Source organism: Hemiscyllium ocellatum, chromosome 12 (genome assembly GCF_020745735.1).
Source record: "Hemiscyllium ocellatum isolate sHemOce1 chromosome 12, sHemOce1.pat.X.cur, whole genome shotgun sequence".
Classification (NCBI taxonomy): Eukaryota; Metazoa; Chordata; class Chondrichthyes; order Orectolobiformes; family Hemiscylliidae; genus Hemiscyllium; species Hemiscyllium ocellatum.
This window is the reverse complement of record NC_083412.1, coordinates 93,061,907-93,087,901: the sequence shown is the minus strand read 5'-3', so window position 1 is coordinate 93,087,901 and position 25,995 is coordinate 93,061,907. Positions and strand designations below refer to the sequence as shown.

Below are 25,995 nucleotides of genomic sequence, written 5' to 3'. Positions count from 1 at the left end.
CTTAATAAGGTTAGAAGAAGTGGGTGGGAGGGGAGGAAGGCCCCACGGTTTAGGGTCTTGGGTTTAGATCTCACCCACTTAAAAACTTCCCAGCAGCCCTCACTTCTGTCCGTCCTCTCTCCTTGCCGTTCTGTTCAAAATGGGGGCCCAACTCTCAAGCTAAGTCCCTTTTTAAGTGGGAAAAACTGACTTATTTTTATTAAATTTTACAAGTGGCTCATTAAATTACAATGGCAGGTCTCTCAGGTATTAGGAAAACCCATCCTAAGATATTAATATATTTTTTTTGGCCAGGGTTACGTAAAGATATAGTGATATTTTGTCAGACATGCCATACAGATTGTTTAGCAAGGTTCGTTCACATGGAATACAGGGAAAACTAGCCATTTGGCTACAGAACTGGCTGAAAGGTAGAAGACAGAGAGTGATGGTGGAGGGTTGTTACTCAGACTTGAGGTCTGTGACCAGTAGTGTGCCACCAGGATCATAGAACATAGAACCTTACAGTGCAATACAGGTCCTTTGGCTGTCGATGTTGCGTTGCCCTGTGAAACCAATCTGAAGCACGGTGATGCAGTGGTTAGCATTGTTGCCTCACAGCACCAAACACCAGGTTCAATTCCCACCTTGGGCAATGGTCTGTATGGAGTTTGCACATTCTCTCGGTGTCTACGTGGGTTTCCTCCGGGTGCTCTGGTTTCCTCCCACAGAAACAAGGATGTGCAGGTTAGGTGAATTGGCCATGCTAAATTGCCCGTAGTGTTAGGTGCATTAGTCAGGGGTAAAGCTGCACCTTTCAATCCAGTGCCTGCTTTTGAAAAACTGGTTAGCGGGGACTTTTTAGATTGTGGGGACCCTTACCTAAAACCAGAAATGAGAACAAAAGCATTTGAAAAATTATGAATGCTTCCACCAGATTTCCTGAAGCAGTGTCTCTAAGTAAATGTTAGTGGCAAAGTTTGTTCACTTTTTACGAGATCTGGATTACATGAAGAAATATAATCAGATCAAGGATCAAACTTAATATTGCACATATTCAAGGAAATGATGACTAATGTTAAAGTTAAACAATTTATTCTTATTGCCCACAATCTCAAGATGCATTAGAAAGATGGCATCAAACTTTGAAGACCATGATTCAGGCTTATTGCCAAAATTGGGATAATGGAATTAAATTGTTTCTATTCAGGTTTCTCTTGATAACTCCACAGGAGTTAGTCTTTTTCAGTTATGGACATAAGGTGAGAGGGCCACCTTTTATTGAGTTAAAATCTAGTGACAGAATTGTTGTAACCTGTCACTTGGGCACCATTAAAAGTAAACTTCACTAAACTTATCAAATAAAATAAAACGCAATGACCTAAATTATGTAGTGAGTATCCAGACAAGAGAAACAATCAGTCCATGTGTCATGCTATCCTGCTAGAAAGACATTATGGTATAGAAAGCAGTCAAGAGAAAACCGACAACCATGAAAGCAACAGGGAGTGAAATAGAATCCTGCAGTCACAGCACGGAAACAGACTCTTCAGTTCAACTCGTCCATGCCAACCAGCTATCCCAAATAAACCTAGTCCCATTTGCCAGCTTTGGCACATTTCCCTCTGAACCCTTTGTCACAAAGATGGTCCCTTTTTCTAAAAGCTGTTCCTTTTCTCAAGGATACTGTGTGCTTGGTTTTTTTCAGAGGGGTCATAAAGAGCTCCCTGCTCCGAGGTGACTAGTTTGGTACATAGATGGGAAAGGATGTTGACAAGCCTTTTGTTTATATGTAAACAGACTTCAGGCCAAAATGACCTGTATAATGAAAGGGGAGTGGTCAGCCCTCTAGCTGAGCAGTTCAGTCCAGATCTAGTTAGGAGTTCAGCTATGTGGAAACAGATTGCAAAACTCTCTCTCTCTCCTTCTGCCCTTCTAACATCAACCTGTAAGCATTTGTTCCATTTTTACTGTTTTTCTAAGGGGGTTTGCTTATTGGGATGTTTGTGTATATTTGGAACAGCATAATTAAGTCTAGTTTGAATAGTCTGAGTTCTGTAGGGGTTCTTTATTCTGTCTTTAATTTGTGAATAAATTTTTGTTTGTTTTAAAACCTGGTAGTCAATCTAGCTACCTCATTCTGGGTAATTTTCACTGTACACTTACCGAAACAAGTTGCAAAGTTATGGTCTGGGCTGCCTGCTTATGAATGTTTGGCCTAGTTCATAACACCTTCCTATTCATATGACCATCCAGATGCCTTTTAAATGTTGTAATTGGACAAGCCTTCACCAAGACATCTGGCAGCTCATTCGATACACGTACCACCCTCTGCATGAAATTAGTTGCCCCTGAGGTCCCTTTTAAGTCTTTCCCCTCTCACCTTAAACCTATGCTGTCTAGTTTTGGACTCCTCTACCTCAGTGAAAAGAACTTGTCTATTTACCCTATCCATGCCCCTCAAGATTTCATAAACCTGTCTAAGGTCATTCTTATCCTCTGATGTTCCAGGAAAAACAGCCCCAGCCTATTCAGCCTCTGGCGACAGCTCCAACATTCCATTCCTAGCGACATCTTTGTAAATCCTTTCTGAAACCTTTCAAGTTTCACAACATCTTTCCATTAGGAGGGAGACCAGAACTGTGCACAATGTTCCAAAAATGGCCTAACTAATGTTCTGCACTGTCGCAATACAACTTTGCAAATCCTATACTCAATGCACTGACCAATTCTTTGAAGAGGTGACAAGTAGGTTAGACCAGGGAAACCCAGTGGATGTGGTCTATCTAGACTTCCAAAAGGCCTTTGATAAGGTGCCACATGGGAGGCTGCTGAGCAAGGTGAGGGCCCATGCTGTTCGTGGTGAGATACTGGTATGGATTGAGGATTGGCTGTCTGACAGAAGGCAGAGAGTTGGGATAAAAGGTTCTTTTTCAGAATGGCAGCCGGTGACAAGTGGTGTCCTGCAGGGTTCAGTGTTGGGGCCGCAGCTGTTCACATTATATATTATTGATCGGGATGAAGAGACTGGGGGCATTCTAGTGAAGTTTGCCGATGATACGAAGTTAGGTGGACAGGCAGGTAGTACTGAGAAAGTGGGGAGGCTGTTTGGGAGAGTGGTCCAGGAAATGGCTGATGGAATTCAATGTGAGCAAATGCGAGGTCTTGCACTTTGGAAAAAAGAATGAAAGCGTATACTACTTTCTAAACGGTGAGAAAATTCGTAAAGCCAAAGTACAAAGGGATCTGGGAGTGCTAGTCGAGGACTCTCTAAAGGTAAACATGCAGGTTGAATCCATGATTAAGAAAGCGGATGCAAAGTTGTCATTTATCTCAAGAGGGGTGGAATGTAAAAGCACCGTTGTGCTACTGAGACTTTATAAAGCTCTGGTTAGGCCCCATTTGGAGTACTGTGTCCAGTTTTGGTCCCCACACCTCAGGAAGGACATACTGGCACTGGAGCATGTCCAGTGGAGATTCACATGGTTGATCCCTGGAATGGTTGGTCTAACATACGAGGAACGGCTGAGGATCCTGAGATTGCATTCATTGGAGTTTAGAAGATTAAGGAGAGATTTAATAGAAACTTACAAAGTAATACATGGCTTGGAAAGGATGGACACTAGGAAATTGATTCCGTTAGGCGAGGAGACTAGGACCCGTGGACACAGCCTTAGAATTGGAGGGGGTCAATTCAGAACAGAAATGCGGAGACATTTCTTCAGCCAGAGAGTGGTGGGCCTGTGGAATTCATTGCCGCAGAGTGCGGTGGAGGCTGGGACGCTAAATGTCTTCAAGGCAGAGAATGATAAATTCTTGATGTCACAAGGAATTAAGGGCTACGGGGAGAATGCTGGTAAGTGGAGTTGAATGCCCATCAGCCATGATTGAATGGCGGAGTGGACTCGATGGGCCGAATGGCCTTGCTTCCACTCCTATGTCTTATGGTCTCATGGTCTTATAAAGGCAAGCATACCCAATACAGTAAAGATGCATGGTGCTACGGCTAATATATTAGCATGGATAGAGGATTGGTTAACTACCAGGAAGCAAAGAGTGGGGATAAATGAGAGCTATTCTAGTTGGCGGTTGGTGATTAGTGGTGTGCCTCAGGGATCAGTGTTGGGGCTGCAATTGTTCAGAATTTACATAGACTATTTGAAGTTGGGGAGCACGAGACGTGTGTCAACATTTGCAGAGGACATCACGATGAGTGGCAGAGCAAAGTGTGTGGAGGACTGAGAAACCTTGCAAAGGGAAATAGATAGTTTAAGTGAGTAGGCAAAGGTCTGGCAGATAGAGCACAGTGTTAATAAATGTGAAATCTTCCATTTTGTTAGGGATAACAGTAAAAAGGACTATTATTTGAATGGTCAATAGTTGCAGCATACTGCTATACAGAGAGACTTGGGTGTCCTTGTGCATGAATCACAGAGGGTTGGTCTGCAGGTGCACCAGGTAATTAAGAAGGCAATTGGAATTTTGCCCTTCATTGCTAAAGTCATTAAGTTTAAAAGCAGGGAGTTTATGTTGCAACTTCGCAGGGTGCTGGTGAGGTCAGGCAGCGTCTGAGGAGCAGGAAAATCGATGTTTCAGGCAGGAGCCCTTTCCTTCCTGATGAAAGGCTCCAGTCCAAAATGTCGATTTTCCTGCTCCTCGGATGCTGCCTGGCCTGCAGTGCTTTTCCAACATCACTCTAATCTTGACTCTGATCTCCAGCACCTGCAGTCCTCACTTTCACCGATGGTGCTGGTGAGGCCACACCTGGAATACTATAAGACCCTAAGACCATAAGACATAGGAGTGGAAGTAAGGCCGTTCAGCCCATCGAGTCCACTCCACTATTCAATCATGGCTGATGGGCATTTCAACTCCACTTACCCGCATTCTCCCCATAGCCCTTAATTCCTCGAGACAACAAGAATCTATCGATCTCTGCCTTGAAGACATTTAGCGTCCCGGCCTCCACTGCACTCTGCGGCAATGAATTCCACAGGCCCACCACTCTCTGGCTGAAGAAATGTCTCCGCATTTCTGTTCTGAATTGACCTCCTCTAATTCTAAGGCTGTGTCCATGGGTCCTAGTCTTCTCGCCTAATGGAAACAATTTCCTAGCACCCACTCTTTCCAAGCCATGTATTATCTTATACGTCTCTATTAAGTCTCCCCTTAATCTTCTAAACTCCAATGAATGCAATCCCAGGATCCTCAGCCGTTCCTCATATGATAGACCAACCATTCCAGGGATCATCCGTGTGAATCTCCGCTGGACACGTTCCAGTGCCAGTATGTCCTTCCTGAGGTGTGGGGACCAAAACTGGACACAGTATTCCAAATGGGGCCTAACCAGAGCTTTATAAAGTCTTAGTAGCACAACGGTGCTTTTATATTCCAACCCTCTTGAGATAAGTGACAACATTGCATTCGCTTTCTTAATCACGGATTCAACCTGCATGTTTACCTTTAGAGAATCCTCGACTTGCACTCCCAGATCCCTTTGTACTTTGGCTTTACGAATTTTCTCACCATTTAGAAAGTAGTCTATGCTTTTATTCTTTTTTCCAAAGTGCAAGACCTCGCATTTGCTCACATTGAATTCCAACAGCCATTTCCTGGACCACTCTCCCAAACTGTCTAGATCCTTCTGCAGCCTCCCCACTTCCTCAGTACTACCTGCCTGTCCACCTAACTTCGTATCATCAGCAAACTTCACTAGAATGTCCCTTCATCCAGATTATTAATATATAATGCGAACAGCTGTGACCCCAACACTGAACCCTGTGGGACACCGCTTGTCACCGGCTGCCATTCTGAAAAAGAACCTTTTATCCCAACTCTTGCCTTCTGTCAGACAGCCAATCCTCAATCCATACCAGTAGCTCACCTCGAACACCATGGGCCCTCACCTTGCTCAGCAGCCTCCCATGTGGCACCATATCAAAGGCCTTTGGAAGTCTAGATAGACCACATCCACTGGGTTTCCCTGGTCTAACCTACTTGTCACCTCTTCAAAGAATTCCAACTGTGTGCAGTTTTGCTCTCTTTGCCTGAGAAAAGATATGCTGACACTAGAGGGGGTACAAAGGAGGTTCACCAGGCTGATTCCAGAGTTGAGGGTGTTGGCTTATGAGGAGAGACTGAGTAGTCTGCGATTATATTTATTGGAATTTAGAAGAATGAGGGGAGATCTTATAGAAACATTTAACATTATGTCGGGAATAGAAAGAAGTAGAGAGGATGTTTCCACTGGTGGGTGAAAGTAAGCCGAGAGGGCATAACCTTAAAATTAGAGGAAGCAGATTTAGGACTGAATTGAGAAAGAACTTCCTCACCCAAAGGATTGTGAATCTGTCGAATTCCATGCCCAGTGAAGTAGTTGAGGTTTCCTCATTGAAAGCTAAGATAGATCATTTTTTTGAATCGCAAAGTAATTAAGGGTTACTGTGAGAGGGCAGGTAAGTGGAGCTGAGGCCATGAAATGATCAGCCATGATCTTATTGAATAGAAGAGCAGGCTCAAAGGGCCAGATGGCCTACTTCTGCTCCTAGTTCTTATGTTCTACATTCCACTTCCAAGGAACTATGAACAGCCACTCCAAAATCTAATTGTTCAACAGCACTCCCCAGGACCTTACCATTAAGTCCATAAGTACTGCCCTGATTTGCCTTTCCAAAATGCGGCAGCTCACATTTACCTAAATTAAGATCCATCAGCCACTCCTCAGCCCATTGGCACAGCTGATCAAGATCCCATTCTACTCTGAGAATGCCTTCTTCACTGTCCACTACATCACCTATTTTGGTGTCATCTGCAACTTACTATCCATACCTCCTATGTTAACATTCAAATCATATATATAAATGAAGAAAAGCAGTGGACCCAGCACTGATTCTTGTGGCACACTACTGGCCTCACATCACAGGCCTTCATCACCACCTTCTGACTTGTACCTTCGAGTCAGTTCTGTATCCAAGTGGCTAGTTCTTCCTGTAATCCATGTGATCTAACCTTGCTGAGTAGTGTACCATACAGAAACTTGTTGAATGCCTTACTTAAGTCCATGTAGATCACACCTGCCCACATCGATCCTCTTTGGTTTTCAAATAAACTCAAGCAATTTTCCCATGCACGAAGGCATGTCGACGATCCTTAACTGGTCCTTGTCTTTCCAAATACATATAAATCCTGTTCATCAGGATTGCCTCCAACAAAGTTTTCACCACCAATGTCAGGCTCACCTGTCTATAGTGACCACCTTACCACCTTTCTTAAACAGTTGCACCACATTAACCAACCTTCAGTCTTCTTGCACCTCACCTGTCGCTATTGATGATTCAAATATCTCTGCAAGAGGCCCAGCAATCACTTCCCTCACTTCTCACAGAGTTTTAGGGTACACCTGATCAGCTCCCAGGGGTTTATCCACCTTTTCGCATTTTAAGATATCCAGCACCTCCTCTTCTGTAATGTGGACATTTTTCAAGATATCGCTATTCATTTCCCCATTTTCTATATCTTTCATATCCTTCTCCACAGTAAACATTGATGCAAAATACTCATTTAGTATCTCCCTCATCTTTTGCTGTTCCACACATAAGCAGCCTTGCTAATCTTTAAGGAGTCCTATTCTCTCCCTAGTTACCTTTTTGTCCTTAATGTAGTTGTAGAATCTCTTTGGATTCTCCTTAATTCTATTTGCCAAAGCTATCTCATGTCCCTTTTTTGCCCGCCTGATTTCCCTCTTAAGAATTCTCCTATTGCTTTTATACTCTTTAGGGATTCACTCGATCTCTCCTATCTACATCTGACATGTGCTTTCTTCTTTTTCTTGACTAAAACCTCAATTTCTCTCATCATCCAGCATTCCCTACACCTACCAGCTTTGTCCTACATCCTAACAGAAATATACTGTCCCTGGACTCTTGTTATCTCATTTTTGAAGACTTCCCACTTTCTAGCCGCCCCTTTACTTGTTAAAAAAAACACCCCCAATCAACTTTTGAAAGCTCTTACCTAATACCATCAAAATTGGCCTTCCTCCAATTTAGAAATTTAACTTTTAGATCTGCTTTTTAAAAATTGATCAGTGTTTTAAAACTAATGGAATATTAGCTACTGGCCCCAAAGTGCTCCCTCACTGACGTCTCAGTCACCTGCCCTGCCTTATTTTCAAAGACTCGGACAAATTTTGCACCTTCTCTAGTAGGTGCATATACATACTGATTCAGAAAATGTTCTTGTACACACTTAACAAATTTATCTCCATCTAAACCCTTAACAGTGTGGCAGTCTCAGTCTATGTTTAGAAAGTTAAAATCCCCTTCCATAACCACCCTAATATCCTTACAGATAACTGAGATCTCTGAACAAATTTGTTTCTCAGTTTTATGCTGACTATTGGGGAGTCTGTAGTACAATTCCAATAAGGAGATCATCCCTTTCTGATTTCTCAGTTCCACCCAAATAACTTCCCTGAACGTATTCCCAGGTATACCCTCCCTAAGTACCACCTTTATGCTATCGCTAACCACCTTTCTACCCTTACTATAGCATCTATACCTGGAACATTAAACTGCCAGTCCTGTCCATTCCTGAGCCACTTCTCTGTAATTGCTATGATATCTCATTCCCATGTTCCCAACCATGCCCAGAATTCATCTGCCTTACCTGTTAAGCCTCTTGCATTGAAATAAATGCTGTTTAATTTATCAGTCCTAACTCATCTCTGCTTTGTTCCAGCCTGCCCTTAGCATTTGACTTGCTCCTTTTCCCAACTGTACCAGTCTCAGACTGATCTCTTTCCTCACTACATCTATGAGTCCCGCCACCACACCCCCTTTCCCTTATTAGATTCAATTCTACCAATCAGATACAGCAAATCTCCTAGCCAGTATATTAGTCCCCTTCCAATTCATATGCAATTCATCCTACATATACTCCTACCCCTGAAGAAATGCTAATGATTCAACATCGTGAATCTATCTCCCCTGCACCAGCTTCTCATCCACGTATTCATCTGCTCCATCTTCCTATTCCTATCCCCACTATGTTGTGACACTGGGAGCAATCCAGAAATTACTTGCCTTGAGCACTTCCTTTTTAAATTCGTGCCTACCTTCCTATATTTTTCCTATCTCAGTTTTCCTATAGGTCTCCAAATAGTTACAGAGATATAGAGGAAAGGATAGCAAAGATAATTCTGGACAGGAGCGAGAGTAACAAGGTAGTTGTTATGGGGGTCTTTAACTTTCCAAATTTTGACTGGAAATACGATAGTTTGAGTACTTTAAATGGGTCAGTTGTTGTCCAATGTGTGCAGGAGGGTTTCCTGACACAATATGTAGACAGGTCAACATGGGGCGAGATCACATTAAATTTGGTACTGGGTGATGAACTCGGCCACGTGTTAGATTTGGAGGTAGGTGAGCATTTTGGTGATGGTGACCACAATTTGATTATGTTTACTTTAGCGATGGAAAGGGATAGGTATATACCGCAGGGTAAGAGTTATAGATGGGGGAAAGGCAATTATGATGCGATTAGGCAATATTTAGGATGCATTGGATAGGGAAGGAAACTGTAGCAGATGGGTAATTGAAATGTGGAGCTTATTCAAGGAACAGCTGCTGTGTGTCCTTGATAAGTATGTATCTGTCAGACAGAGAGGAAGTGGTCAGGTTAGGGAGCCGTGGCTTATCAAAGAATTGGAATCTCTTGTCAAGAGGAAGATGAAGGCTAATGTGCGGATGAGACATGAGGGCTCAGTCAAGGCATTTGAGAGTTACAAGTTAGCCAGGAAAGACCAAAAAAGATAGCTAAGAAGAGCCAGGAGGGGACATGAAAAGTCGTTAGCAGATAGGATCAAGGAAAACCCTAAAGCTTTTATAGGTATATCAGGAATAAAAGAATAACAGAGAAAGATTAGGGGCAATCAAGGAAGTTGTGTGTGGATTTAGAGGAGACAGGGGAAGCGTGAAAACAATATTTTTTGTCAGTATTCACACTGGAAATAAAACAATGTTGTCGAGGAGAATATGGAGATACAGGCTACTAGACTAGATAGGGTTGAGGTTCACAAGGACGAGGTGTTAGCAATTCTGGAAAGTGTGAAAATATATAAGTCCCCTAGGCCGGATGTGATTTATCCTAGGATTCTCTGGGAAGATAAGGGAGGCAATTGCAGAGTCTTTGGCTTTGATCTTTATGTCGGCATTGTCTACAGGAATAGTGCCAGAAGACTGGAGGATAGCAAACGTTGTTCCCTTGTTCAAGATGGGGAGTAGAGACAACCCTGGAAATTATGGACCTGTGAACTTTACTTCGGTTGTGGGTTAGTGTTGGAAAAGGTTGGAAGCAATACAATGTATAATCATCTAGAAAGTAATAATTCAATTGGGGACAGTCAACATGGTTTTGTGAAGGGTAAGTCTTGCCTCACAAACCCTATGGAATTGTTTGAGAAGGTGACCAAACAGGTGGATGAGGGTAAAAGTGATTAATGTGGTGTATATGGATTTCAGTAAAGCGTTTGATAAGGTTCCTCATGGTAGGCTATTGCACAAAATATGAAGCCATGGGATTGAGGGTGATTTAGCGATTTGATCAGAAATTGGCTAACTGAAAGTAGACAAAGGTTGGTGGTTGATGGGAAGTGTTCTTCTTGGGGTTCAGTTACTAGTGGTGTACTGCAAGTATCTGTTGTGGGGCCACTGCTGTTTATCATTTTTTATAAAAGATCTAGATGAGGACGTAGAAGGATGGGTTAGTAAATTTGTAGATAACACTAAGGTCCGTAGAGTTGTGGACAGTGCGGAAGGATGTTGCAAGTCACAGAGGGACATAGATAAGCTGCAGAGGTGGGCTGAGAAGTGGTAAGTAGAGTTTAATGTGGAAAAGTGTAAGGTGATTCAATTTGGAAAGAGCAACAGGAAAAAAGAGTACTGGGCGATTGGTAAGATTCTTGGTAGTGTGGATGAGTAGAGAGATCTTGATGTCAATGTACATAGATCCCTAAAAGTTGTCACCAAGGTTGATAGGGTTGTTAAAAGGCATATGTTGAGTTGGCTATAATTGATACAGTGATTGAGTTATAGAGCCATGCATTATGTTGCAGCTGTACAAAACTCTGTTGCGGCCATACTTGGTGCATTGCGTACAGTTCTGGTCACCGCATTATAGGAAGGATGTGGAAGGTTTGAAAAGGGTTCAGAGGAGATTTACTAGGATGTTGCCTGGTATGGAGGGAAGGCTGAGGGACTTGAGGCAGTTTTCGTTAGAGAGAAAAAGTTTGAGAGATGACTTAATTGTGATATTTAGGATATTCAGAGGGTTAGATAGGCTGGACAGTGAGAGCCTTTTTCCTCCGATGGTGATGGTGAGCATGAGGAGACATAGCTTTAAATTGAGGACAGATATCAGAGGTAGGTTCTTTACTCAACGAATAGTAGGGGCGTGGAATGTCCTACCTGCAACAGTTGTAGATTCGCCAAATTTAAGAACATTTAAATAGTCATTGGATAACCATATGGATGATAATGGAATAGTGTAGGTTAGATGGGCTTCAGATTGGTTTCACAGGTTGGCACAACATCGAGGGCCAAAGGGCCTGTATTGCGCTGTAATGTTCTATGTTCTATATTCTCTCCTTAGAATCTCATCCTTTTCTCTTTCTATTTTGTTAGGTCCAATGTGTACATCAACCTCATGCTGGTCCCACTCCAAGACATCCTTCATCTTGCCACCAGGTGGCAACATAACATTCTGGTGTGTCTCTGTTTATGCCTCTTATAAAGAGTCCCCAATCACAATCAATAACTTGGAACCTGTCTACCCCTCGTTACATTAGAACCAGTCTTGGTATCAGAAATGTGCCCTGAGAGTCCATCACTCTTACATTTTCCAAAAAAACTTGTTTGAGATGGAGATAGTCACAAGAGACTCCAGCATGACCTACCACACTTTCCTACCTTTCCTGGAGGTAACCCATCCACTTGACTGTTTCTGTGGTTCATTTTCTTTCTGTAATTGCCATCCAACCCACCCCCAGTTCCCGTAAATTCCACATTGCCTCTAACTGCTGCTCCAACCGATCCATGTGATCCAATACGATTCACAACCAAACACTTCCTGTAGACATAATCATCAGTAACATGGAAACTTGGGGAGTTCTGAGGAAGGGTTAATGGATCTGAAATGTTAACTCTGATTTCTTTTCACAGGCACTGCCAGACAAGCTGAGCTTTTCCAGCAACTTCTGTTTTTGTTTTTGATTTACACCATTCGCAGTTCTTTCACTTTTTACATGGAAATTCTTCCTAATCTCCCAGATCTGACAGGAAGAGCACGTCACTCTATGAAATGCTGTCTTTGCCCTTTAACAATCTGCACACTCAAAAAAATAGCAATGTCTTACTGCTCGAAAAAACACTACTAACTTAGTACCTATGTTTTATATTTTTACAGATTATTCAAGATACAAAAACATAGAAGCAATGGGAGGATGAATCAGAAATAGAAAATTCAAATGTTAACCCTCCAATAGGGCAGCAAGGTGGCTCAGTCATTAGCATTGCTGCCTTACAGTGCCAAGGATCCAAGTTCGATTCCACCCTTGGGTGATTGTGTGGAATTTTCTCCGAGTACTCCAGTTTTCTCCCACATCCAAAGGTGTACAGGTTAGGTAAATTGGCCATGCTAAATTGCCCGATAGTGTTCAGGGACGTGTAGGCTAGGTGTATTAGTCAGGGGAAATATAGAGTAATAGCGTAGGGGAATGGGTCTGGGTGGGTTACTGTTTGGACGGTCAGTGTGGACTTGTTGGGCTGAAGGACCTGTTTCCATACTGTAAGGATTCTATGCAAAATAAGATTGGAAAATACAGAGATGCTTAAAAGGTTAGATGACATCATGTTTTATCTTTTAGATAACTATTGAAATTACTTACAAAGGCTAGTATACAATTATAAACTAATTTATGGGAATAAGCTAGGATAAGCAGCTTTGTCTGTTTGTGGTGTTGAATTGCTTGTCATTTATCTTGAGTAATGTGAAGCAACTGACCTCACATCAATTAAAATTTGACATTTTGCAGAACTGTTTCTCTCTCCAGATGATTCTAGACCTTCTCAGTTTCTCCAGCATTTTTCATTTTTATAACCTGTGTGCACACCTCCACCCTCATCTCTCATTTCAAATCCTGCAGAGATTTTCTTGCACATCTACCCACCTCATCTACTGCGCCCATTGCTCTCAATGTGGTCTCCTTTACATTGGGGAGAGAGGACGCCACTCACCATTTCTGGGATGCACACACCAAACAACCCCACTGCCCTGTGGCCAATTCCCACTCCCACTTCGCTGAGGACATGCAAGTCCTGGGCCTCCTCCATCGCCAAACCAAGCCCACCTGCCAACTGGAGGAAGAACACCTCATCTTCTGCCTCGGGACCCTCCAAATACATGGCATCAGCATCAACTTGGCCAGTTTCCTCACCTCCCCTCCTCCCACCTCATCCCAGATCCAAACCTCCAATTCGACACCAGCCTCTTGACCTGTCCTACCTGTCTACCTTCCTCCCCACCTATCCACTACACTCTTCCCACTGACCTACCATAATTAGTTCCCACCTGCATTCAACTATCTCCTTCTCACCTACCTTCCCCCACCCCCTGACCTTCCTATTTATCTCTCAGCCCCTTTCTCCCTCCACATTCCTGATGGAGGCCTTATGCTTGAAACGTCAACTCTCCTGCTCCTCGGATACTGACTGACTTGCTGTGCTTTTCTAGCACCACACTCTCGAATCTGACTCTCCTGCATCTGCGGTGCTCACTTCCTCCTAGTTATTAGTCTATGTCTAAACTATGTTCACACTGGTCTCCAGTGTAAGTGGGGCAGATTTTCTGGTTTCTACCGATCTGGTAGAAGACAGAAGGAATTAAAATGATCATTTGCACTTTTTCGATTGCAGAATTCAAAGAGTTAATTAAACTTCAACCAGTCCTGAAACTGAAAGTAGTATATTCCACTGGGACACTTCCGTTCTTTCACTTCCTGCTTTGCTGGCTACACAAAACCTTGTGCAGAGCTTCCTTCCCAGCTGTGCAAGAATGGAAACTGAAGCTTTCGAAGAGGAATTAACTTGTGCTGTGTGTCTCCATGTGTACCAGGACCCCGTCATACTGCCCTGTCAGCACAGTTTCTGCTTGAACTGTATCAACAATACTTGGAAAGATGTAAACATTGAGTCGGGTGTCAGCTGTCCTCAATGCCGCAGGACATTCAAACCTAAGCCCCAACTGCAGAAAAACTTCACTTTGCGCAATATCGTGGAGAAATACCACCAGTCCCAAGTTACTGCTGCTGAATCTGCCCCTGTCATGTGTGAGTACTGCATGGAGAATCCATCTCCAGCTGTGAAGACCTGTCTCAAATGCGACACCTCATTTTGTTCCCTTCATTTAAAGCCACATTTGATAAAGAAAACTTACCAGGATCACATCCTGATCGAGCCTCTAGGCGACCTTACGAAGAAACAATGTCTGGATCATAAGAAGATTCTTGAGTTTTACTGCGAGCAGGATGAACAGTGTGTGTGTATATCTTGTACAGTGATAGGGAAACACAAATCTCACACTCTCCTGAGCCTGGATCAGGCAGAAGCTAAAGTCAAGGTGAGTGTTGTTTTGTTCAGGAGCTGAGGCACGGTCCATACTACAGGACTCAAACAATCCAGAGAAAACAAAAGTGAAGTTTTAAAAAGGCAATCACAATTAAGCAAGTTAGTTTCTGGGAATTAACTTCCTAAACTATTTAAATTGCAATTTTTTAGGACAAATTGAAGAAAGAAAGGGGGGATCTTCGTGAAGTTCAGAACAAATTTTCAACTGATCAAGAAGACTTGAAGAAAGCAGAAGATGAAGTAAAGGTAGGAATCCTGTGTAACTGGATTTGGAAATGATTTTCCACAGAGCTGGGTAAACATATATGACATCAGGCGTGTCCTGACAGGGGCATGGCACTAATTACATCAAACACTCCATGTGCTTGATATGGAGCTGTTTATCGTTTGTACAGTGGGGCTCTAGGGCATTCCAATGAGCATGTACTTGTTCCTTGAGAATTGATGTTTACTGGGTGTATGCCCATTCCACCTGGTCTTTATGTTAAACATATTCAATTAATGTTCTTCTCACAGTTCACAATGTTTCCAAGCTTTGTGTCATCTGCTCATTTTCAAACTGTGAGCCATTTTAAAATTTACTCATGAGATGCCAACATTTATTGTCATTGCCCTAATTACTTAGAGGGCAGTTGAGAGTTAACCACATTCCTGTGGGCCTGGAGTCACATACAGGCCTGACTGGGTAAAGATAGCAGTTTCCTTCCGTAAAGGACATTAGTGAACCAGATGTATTTTCCCAGCAATTGACAATGGATGCATGGTCATCAATAGAGTCTTAATTCCAGATTTATTTTAATTGAATTCAAACTCCATCATCTGCCATGGCGGGATTTGAACCCATGCCCTTAGGGCATTACCTTGCTCTCTGGATAATAGTCCAGTGATAATATCACATGGCACCACCTCCTCATCTGATTTAAATTTTTATGTTACTTCATGGATACGGTTGTCACAGATTAGGCCAATATTTGTTTCCCATCTTTATTTTCCCTGGAGAGCTCGGAGCTGCAGTGCCTTTTTGAACCATTGCAGTCTAAGTGGTAAAATTCATCTTAGAGATTGACAGTGAGTCTATCAATAGCAAACATCAGAGAGAAGCACAGTACTTCAGAGATTCTGCTGTTCCATGTAGGAGGGTTTTTTTGCTGACTGGTTGCTCCTATGAATAATTTTCTCCGGAGGCTTCGGAAGTGAATTTGCCGACCATCTTGTATATTTACAAAACTGACTCCTAGTCTCGTGACAACCACCATTCCACCAATTTTGACTAATTCTTACAGCTTCCCTATTGGGAAGTTGGTTAGTTTCTGTTGCAAGTGATCGATCAGGGCATGTTAAATTTCAGTTCACCCCACCCCTCCCGGTCTCTGTTGAAGCATGGAGTAGCAAGTTGCCGAGAGCATGTTCAAAACTCTGATTCTATACTGAATCACTTATGAACTCAATGTTTTGACCATCTGGCTAAAATGTTCTCAGGAAGCCTGAGAGTATCGAAAAGTTGGGGTGTCAGTAGGGCTGCAAAATGCATGAGAACACTACTGTTTCCTAATACCACTCGCCCCAAATAAATGGAGGTGACAGTGTTGGACTGGGGTGGACAAAGTTTAAAAATTACACAACACCAGGGTATAGTTCAGCAGGTTTGGAAATACGAGCTTCTTCTCCATCAGGTAACTAGTTAAGTAAACCTGTTGGACCACAACCTGGTGTTGTGTGATTTTTAACACTATCTTATTTGGATATCCTACTAAACATTCCTGCCTTCTCAGTAAAATCCCAAAAGATCCAATCGAATAGCACTCTGGGAGAACATTCTCTACTCCCTCCAATGGTCCAAGAAAATGATTCCCTACCACTTTCTCAAGGACAAGTAATTAGTAATGAAAAGGCTGTCCACTTCCAAAGCAGACTGTTTTGAACTGGTCCTTTGCAGTTCTATGGATAAAAATATGTGAGTGTGATTTGGATTTTTAGACACGCTCCAATGAGCTGAGAGAACAGCTATCGACAAAGTTCTCTGAATGGAGGAAGCAACTGGAAGAAGATGAGACATATGCCATTAAACTGATTAACGATGAGGAGAATCGAGTGCTCTCTGACATTAGGAGCAAAGCAACATCACTGGAAGAAAAGCTAGAACAGATTAAATTAATACATATTGAAACAGAGAAACAACTGAAAATGGACTGCCTTTCCTTTCTTCAGGTACAGTTCATATTTCTTGTTATCCCTTGAGTTCTTTGTAGTTTGCTCAACTACCAGCAGTCTTAGTGTCTCCCTCAAGTGGTCAGTCTGAATGCCTGTAAATAAAATACAACCATGAACAAGTGAACAGTGGGAAGGTGTCACAGCTGAGCATAATTTCGTTCTTACATTTGGTAATGAATGGGAAAACATAAAGAAAGGACGCACCATAATAACAGTAGTCAGCTATTCAGTTGCTCAAAACTTTTCTTCCATTCAATGGGATCTTGTCTGATCTGAACAACAATTTAAATCTTTACCCCATATCCCTCAATATATTTTGATAACAAAAATCAGTCAAGCTCAGGTTTAAAATGAACAAGTAATTGAGCATTGATTACATTTGCAGAAGTATATTCTAAATTTTGATCATTCTTTGCGTCTCAAACTTTTTCCCGGTTTTATTCATTCAGGGTCTGGCTCTAAGCCGCAGACTATACCCCTAGCAGTAGACTGTTCAGCAAGTGGACAAAAGTAGATTTCGTCTGTCTAACCCATTTAACCCCCATGATCTTAAAGTTAAATCAAATCAGTCAGTCACCTGAGACTTGTTATTTTAAAGTTCAGAAAGTAATTTTTAACTTTGAGTTCAGTCCAGCACTCACAAGAAGTCATATTATTTCAGGTAAATGACCAGCAAGCTAACTGAGAAATGAATTATTCTGACTTGAGTTGTACGATCAGCAGAGAAAGAGAAGAGAGAGAGTTGCAACTTGAGGAGGACTACAGCAGAGGTGCTGAAATTAGAAGTCTCCAAGCAGCCAGAATTGGGAGAATTCCTAGGTTCGCTGAGAAGAATCCCAACAGTGTGGAAACAGGCCATTTGGCCCAACAAGTCCACACTGAACCTCAGAAGAGCATCCCACCCAGATCTATTACTCTACATTACCCTTGACTAATATAAATAACCTTCACATCCCTGAACATTATAGGCAATTTAGCACGGCCAGTTCTCCTAACGTGCACATCTTTGTGGACTTTGTTTATAAGTCGGTGAGATGAAAGCTTCAAAAGTACAAGGTTGTGGGTGTGTTGGGGAAGAGGCTAACACTGTTGAAGACATGGATTTAGGGAACACGAACTAAGCAATAATGAACCAAGTTAGCAGTTTATTCCAAGGGTCCAGGGGTGAGACATTAACTGAAGAGAGAGCTGAAACAAAGCAGATGACTATCATGCCAGCAGAGGAACGCTTTATCATGCAGATTGAGGTGATTCTTCAATGAGGTTTGAGGGCATTGCTGGGTAATAGACATAAATCTTTCTATTGATAATTGTATTAAGATTGTTTCAATTGATCTTGCCAGTTTGAGCTTGAGTTTATCTTTTGTGAGATAAATTTCATCTTCCTTTGTTAGAAGTATTTTAGTAGCTTCTTGTGAATATTTTCAATGACTGATCACCATGGTATATAAAAAGAAAAACACCATTTGTGATCCATCAAACTAAGCTTCACAGATCAGAAGGATCATCAACTGTGATCATAATACAATCTCACTTGCTTTAAAATGCCTTGGTTAAAGTGGTGGCATCAAGTCAAAAGTTTAATCTGTTTCTTTGAAGACCCTTACTATAAACTCCACTGTCAGCTGTTGAAAGGGTAGAGACTGAGGTGCTGGAAAAGCACAGCACATTAGGCAGCATCTGAGGAAGAGGAGAATCGATGTTTCAGGCATAAGCCCTTCATCAGGAATGTTGCTCGAGTACCCTTGCCTGACCCCAGAGTTTGTGATTTCCCAGTTCTACTCTGTATAGTTGTGGTCAGAATCTAGGCCAACATTCTTGTTTAGGATCCCAAGGCCTACTGCATTGTCAGATGCCATCTCACAGAAGAGATGCTAAACAAAGCCCACTCTGCCCTCAGAGATGGAAGGGCAAGATCCTGCAATGGTATTCCAAAGAACATGGGATTACTCTATGGTAAGATAACTGTTATATTTCTAAATCTAAGTGCCTCTTGGCCTTTGCCATAGGTCCCCGCCATCACACTTGCAAGTCTTCAGCCAATTTGATTCACTCTATGTGATCCCAAGAAAGAGTTGGAGGTAAAGGCTAGGGGCCCTGATAACATTCCGACAATAGTACTGAAGACTTGTGCTCCAGAACTTGCTATACCTCTAGCCAAGCAGTCCAAGTATAGCTACAACACTGCATTCACCTGACAATACCTCCCCAGACTCATCCTGTACATAAAAAGACAAATTTATCCCAGACAATTACCACACCATCAGTGTACTCTTGATCATCAGTAAAGTGATGGAAGGTGTCATCAACAGTGCTATCAAGCAGCTCCTGCTCAGCAATAACCTGCTCACTGTTGCCAGTTTGGTTCCACTAGGGCCACTCGGTTCCTGACCTCATTACAGTCTGGCTACAAATGTGGTCAAAAGAGCTGAATTCAAATGGTGAGGTGAGAGTGATAATTGTTGACTTAGGACCCCTAGAAAAAATTGGTATCTATGAATATCAGAGTAAAACTCTTCACTGGTTGGAATCATACCTGGCATAATGGGAGATTATAGAGTCATAGAATCCCTGTCGTGGGCGGCATGGTGGCACAGTGGTTAGCACTGCTGCCTCACAGCACCAGAGACCCGGGTTCATTTCCCGCCTCAGGCGACAGACTGTATGGAGTTTGCACGTTCTCCCCATGTCTGTGTGGGTTTCCTCGGGCTGCTCCGGTTTCCTCCCACAGTCCAAAGATGTGCGGGTGAGATGAATTGGCCATGATAAATTGTCCGTAGTGTTAGGTAAGAGGTAAATGTAGGGGTATGGGTGGGGTGCGCTTCGGTGGGTGGTGGGTCGGTGTGGACTTGTTGGGCCGAAGGGCCTGTTTCCACACTGTAAGTAATTTAATCTAATCTAATTGTAATCTAATCTAGAATCCCTTTAGTGTGGAAGCAGGTTATTTGGTCAATGAAGCCCACACTGACCTTCTGAAGAGCATCCCACCCAGACCTAATCCCAACCCCATCCCTGTAACCCTGCAGTCCATTTCCAGAGTCAGTAAAACCTGGGGGATATTTAGAATTTGTCTAAAAAGTAGCAAGTAACACTTGCACCTCGCAAATGACCAGATAATGACCAATTAAAGATAATCTAAGCATTGTCCTTTGACATCCAATGGCATTATCATCTTTGAATCCCTTACTATTAACATTCTGTGGGTTACCATTGACCAGAAACTCAATTGGACTTGCCACATAAACAATGTAGCTACAAGAGCAGGTCAGAGACCAGGAATGCTGCGGTGAGTAACTTCCTGACTCCCCAAAGCCTGTCCACCATCCACAACGCATAAGTCAGTAGTGCGAAAGAATACTCGTCATTTGCCTGGATAACTGCAGCTCCAACAACACTCAAGACAGCATCCAGGACAAAGTAGCTAATTTGATTGACACAACATCCACAAGCATCCACTGCCTAGACCATGGAAGCAGTGTGTACTATCTACAAAATGCACTGCAGAAATTCACCAAAGATCCTTTGAACCTTCCACACCCACAAACAGTACCATCTTGAAGGACAAGGTCAGCAGATACATGACAACACTACCATCTGCAAGTTTCTGTATAGTCTTGACTTGGAAACATATTGTGTCATTGCATCAAAATTCTGGTATTCCCTCCAGAAGGGCGTTGTGGATCTACCTACAACATATGGACTGCAAATGTTAAAATAAAAGGCAGCTCACCAGCAGCTTCTCAATAGCAAATAAATGCTGATCCTGCGATGATACCCAATTCCCATGAGTAAAACATATTTCAACAAACAGAGTTCTAGTTTGTGTAATGTCTCCTTCTTACCTTTGACATAGAGATAAGATTTGTGGTAAGTCTACACTGCTGTCTCTCCAAGTTCAATATATTTGTCCAAAGTGTAGTGACCAAAAACTGTTTGCAGTATTCCAGGTATGGTGTACCTCGGGCTTTGTGATATAACTTGTACTTCTTAGTTCTTGTCCTGTAGATACCGAATGGACTGTATTCTATTAGTTTTTTTCGGAGGGGCCAACCTTTCTGGCTGTAGTCAGTAGAGATGTGACTTACAAATCCGTCTCACATATCCACATTACTTAGAGCCAAGATAGTACAATCTCGCTTGTTTCCACATAAACCCTTAACTCAGTGAGCATCGTTGTTATGTCAATTCACTGCTCTGTAATTAGGTGGCTGATTATGGAGTCTAAATTTGGCAATATTTTGGCATTTGTTAGTTGGCCTCATACATATCTCCTTCCAATTTATCCTCCCTGCTACTCTCCGCCTTTAGGCTAGTGGCAATGGGACCGACTGTTAACTGCTTGTCCCCTTCTTGGTATTATTTTATCATGTTGACAAGATTCAATCTTTTGCTCTTCTCCCTGATCTGGGTCTCAATCACTTCCACACGTTTAATAAAAACCGAAAGAGCTGCAGATGTTATAAATCAGAAACAAACAGAGGCTGCTGGAAAAGTTGAGGAGAAATAGAGTTAACGTTTAGGGTCAGGTGACCTTTCCTCAGAACTTCCTCATGTTTATTCACAACCCTGCACAGACCACTGAATCAGGCATTTAAAGGATCATCCAATATTAATTGTGCCTGAACCTGTAGATTCCTAGCTGAAAGCTTCAGACCGTGATATGGTTGTTTGGTTTTTGTTTCATTGTTGTTTGAAGGAGTTTCAAATGTTCTTGCACCTCAGAGGCTTGTGGGAGTCACTCCCAGATCTCTGTTAGTAGTCCAATGGGAAGACTTGCTTTTACTGCTTTATATACATCTCCTTGATTAGTTTCAGAGGCTCTTGAGCTTTGTGCCTGTAAACTGAAGGGTGAGGAAGCCTTGCTGGAGTTGGACAAAACTTTGGCTAGGTCACAACTATTGAGTGCAGTCTAGTCAGCACACTGTTGGAAGAATAAGATTACACTGAAGGAGGTGCAAAGGAGATTCACCCGGGGTGGGGGTGGGGAGGTGTGGTTGCCTGGATTGGAACATTTCAGATATGAAGAGGCTGGATAAGCTTTGGTTATTCTCTTTAGAGCAAGGAAGGTTGAGGCGGGGTGGGGGGTGGTGTGTGGATCTGATTAGCTGTACAAGATTACAAGCAGTGTGGACCGGGTGGATAGAAAACAGCTGTTTCCCTTAGTCGAAGGAGACATAATTTGAAAATGAAAGGCAGGAGGTTTTCAGGGGATTTGAAGAAAAACGTTTTTACCCGGAGTGTGTTGTAGGGGGGATGTAATCTGTAATGGATAGTAGAGACCTGAAGCCTTTAAAAACTGGCGTTGTTGGAAAAACTCAGCAGGTCTGGCAATGGCTCGAAAGAAGGGTCACTGGTCCCAAACATTTAACTCGAATTTCCCTCAATAGGCGCTGTCAGACGTGCTGGGTTTTGCCAGCAATGTGTTTTTTGTTCATTGAGAGAGCTGGTGCAGAAATGATGGGTTGAATGGTCTCCTGTTGTACTGTAACAACTCTATACTTCTGAGGTGGAGAACTCTTTGATTTGAATCTCATTCCCTTTGATTGTGATTGATCTCTTCTCCTTTTTTTCCACAGGAATCTAAACAACTCCTTTCCAGGTACGTTTACTTCAATTATTGGGTAAGTGAGAAGCATCACTAGTTTTTGAGAGAGGAGTTAATGAACACAGAACATAGAACTTAGAACAATACAGCACAGAAAATGCCCTTCGGCCCTCAATGTTGCGCCGACCTGTGAAGCCAAGCTGAAGCCCATCTAACCTACACTATTCCATTCTCATCTATATGTGTGTATATATATATATATATATCTAATGACCATTTAAATGCCCTTAAAGTTGGCGAGTCTACTACTGTTGCAGACAGGGCATTCCAAGCTCTTAATACTTTCTGAGTAAATAACCTACCTCTGACTTCTGTCCTATATCTGTGACCCCTCAATTTAAAGCTATGTCCCCCCCTGCTAGCCATCATCATCTGAGGTAAAAGGCTCTCACTGTCCACCCTATCTAATCCTCTGATCATCTTGTATGTCTTTATTAACCTTCTTCTCTCAAATGAAAACAGCCACAAACCCCTCAGCCTTTCCTCATAAGACCTTCCCTCCATACCAGGCAACATCCTAGTAAATCTCCTCTGAACCCTTTCCAATGCTTCCACGATTTATCTCAAGAGGGTTGGAAGGTAAAAGCAACGACGTGCTACTGAGACTTTATAAAGCTCTGGATAGGCCCCATTCAGAATACTGGGCTCAGTTTTGGGCCCCACACCTCAGGACAGACATACCAGCACTGGAGCGTGTCCAGCAAAGATTCACACTGATGATCTCTGGAATGGTAGGCTTAACGTATGATGAACAGCTGAGGATCCTGGGATTGTATTCATTAGAGTTTAGAAGGTTGAGGGGAGATCTAAAAGAAAATTACAAGATAATGCATGGCTTAGAAAGGGTGGATGTTGGGAAGTTGTTTCTGTCAGGCGGGGATACTAAGACTCATGGGCACAGCCTTAGAATTAGATGGGGACAATTTAGAATGAAAATGAGGCGACATTTCTTCAGCCAGAGAAATGGTGGGCCTGTGGAATTCATTGCAATAGAGCACAGTGAAAGATGGGGCCTTGAATGTCTTCAAGACAGAGATTGATGAATTCTTAATCTTGCAAGGAATTAAGTGCTACGGGGAGAGTGCGGGTAAGTGGCGGTGAAATGCCCATCAGCCAGGATTGAATGGCGGAGTGGACTCGATGGGCCAAATGGCCATACTTCCACTCCTATGTCTTATGGTCCCATGGTCTTATGGTTTTTCCTATAATGGGGTGACCAGAACTTTACACAATACTCCAAGTGCGGCCGCTCCAGAGTTTTGTACAGCTGCAGCATGACCTTGTGGCTTCAAAACTCAATCCCTCTACCAATAACCTGGGTGGCAACCTTCAGAGATCCATGTAGACTTCTAGAGTCATAGAGATTTACAGCACGGAAACAGACCCTTTGGTCCAACTCATCCATGCCGACCAGATATCTCAACTTAATCTAGTCCCACCTGCCAACACCTGGCCCATATCCCTCCAAACCCTTCGTATCCATATACCCATCCAGATGCCTTTTAAATGTTGCAATTGTACCAGCCTCCACCACTTTCTCTGGCAGCTCATTCCATACACGTACCACCCTCTGCATGAAAAAGTTGCCCCGTAAGACTATTTTATATATTTTCCCCTCTCACCCTCAACCTATGCCCTCTAGTTCTGGACTCCCCGACCCCAGGGAAGAGACTTTGTTTATTTATCCTATCCATGCTCCTCATGATTTTATACACCTCGATAAGGTCACCCCTCAGCCTCCGACACTCCAGGAAAAACAGCCCTAGCCTATTCAACCTCTCCCTATAGCTGAAATCCTCCAACCCTGGCAACATCCTTGTAAATCTTTTCTGAACTCTTTCAAGTTTCAAAAATCCTTCTGATAGGAAGGAGACCAGAACTGCACACAATATTCCAAGAGTGACCTAACTAATGTCCTGTACAGCTGCAACATGAGGTCCCAACTCATGTGTTCAGTACTCTGACCAGTAAAGGAAAACATACCACATGCTTTCTTCACTATCCTATCTAACTGCGACTCCACTTTCAAGGAGCTATGAATCTGCACTGCATGGTCTCTTTGTTCAGCAACACTCCCTAGGACCTCATCATTAAGTGTATAAGTCCTGCTAAGATTTGATGGACACCGAGATCTCTCTGTTCATCCACACCACCAAGAATCTTACCATTAGACCAGTATTCTTTATTCCTGTTGTTCATTCCAAAGTTAATTAACTCACACTTTTCCGCATTAAACTCTATTTGCCACCTCTCAGCCCAGCTCTGCAGCTTAACTATGTCCCTCTGTAATTTCCAACATCCTTCTGCACTGTCCACAACTCCAATGACCTGAATGTCATCTACAAATTTACTAACCCATCCTTTAGCCCTCATCTAGGTCATTTATAAAAAATGTCAAACAGCAGTGGCCCCCAAACAGATCACTGCAGTACACGACTAGTAACTGAACTCCAGGAGGAACATTTCCCATCAACCACCACCCTCTGTCTTCTTTCAGCTAGCCAGTTTCTGATCCAAACCACTAAATCACCATCAATCCCATGCCTCTGTATTTTGTGCAATAACCTACTGTGAGGAAACTTATCAAACGCTTTACTGAAATCCATATACACCACATTTACCCTCTATTTGGTCACCTTCTGAAAGAACTCAATAAGATTTGTGAGGCATGTTCTATCCTTCACAAAACTATATTGACTATCCCTAATCAAATTATTCCTTTCTAGATTATTACAAATCCTACCCCATTATCCTTTCCAACACTTTGCCCACAACCAAAATAAGACTCACTAGTCTATAATTATCAGGGTTGTCTCTACTCCCCTTCTTAAACAAGGGGATGACATTTGCTTTCCTCCAGTCTTCTGACACTATTCCTGGAGACAATGATGACATAAATATCAAAGCCAAAGGCTCTGCAATCTCCTCCCTAGTTCCCAGAGAATTCCAGGATAAATCCCATTCGGAACAGATGACTTATCTATTTTCACACTTTCCAGGATTGCTAACATCTCCTTCTTATGAATCTCAATCCTATCTGGTCTAATATCCTGTATCTCAGTATTCCCCTTGACAACGTTGTCTTTTTCCTGTGTGAATGTAACAAAAATATTCATTTAACACTTCTCCTATCGCTTCAGATTCCACGCACAACTTCCCACTACTGTCCTTAACAGGCCTTAATCTTACTCAAGTCATCCTTTACTCCTGAAGGAAGGGAACCTGGATTGGAGCTCGGGCTACCAACATTTATATTGCATGCCTCTAGATTGAATACTAACTGTGGGGATATAACATACAATTTTATTTTTTGTTGATTACCTGAGCAAACTTTGTTCTCTATTGTATAAATTGGAGCTTGCATAATAGTGGACAATTTCCTGAATATCCAGAGATATTTTCAGCCACGACTGCACAAACAGATTGTTATGTTGTATTAAATTTGTTCTATGTAAGCTGCACTCATTATTTGAAAATTGCCATTTCTGCCCTGCTCCATCTGGCCTGACGTTGCAGATT

General features: G+C 42.6%; 1 protein-coding gene across 1 annotated transcript in view; it reads left to right on the top strand.

Moving 5' to 3' along the window:
- Window positions 1-14,045: 14,045 nt before the first annotated feature.
- The window catches only part of LOC132820872 (E3 ubiquitin/ISG15 ligase TRIM25-like), a 31,695-nt gene continuing 19,745 nt past the window's right edge, over window positions 14,046-25,995 (top strand). The window contains exons 1-4 of the mRNA XM_060833232.1: window positions 14,046-14,652; window positions 14,811-14,906; window positions 16,638-16,868; window positions 22,448-22,470. Coding sequence (XP_060689215.1) covers window positions 14,089-14,652; window positions 14,811-14,906; window positions 16,638-16,868; window positions 22,448-22,470 — 914 coding nt within the window. The 5' untranslated portion in view covers window positions 14,046-14,088. The remainder of the gene's footprint in view (window positions 14,653-14,810; window positions 14,907-16,637; window positions 16,869-22,447; window positions 22,471-25,995) is intronic.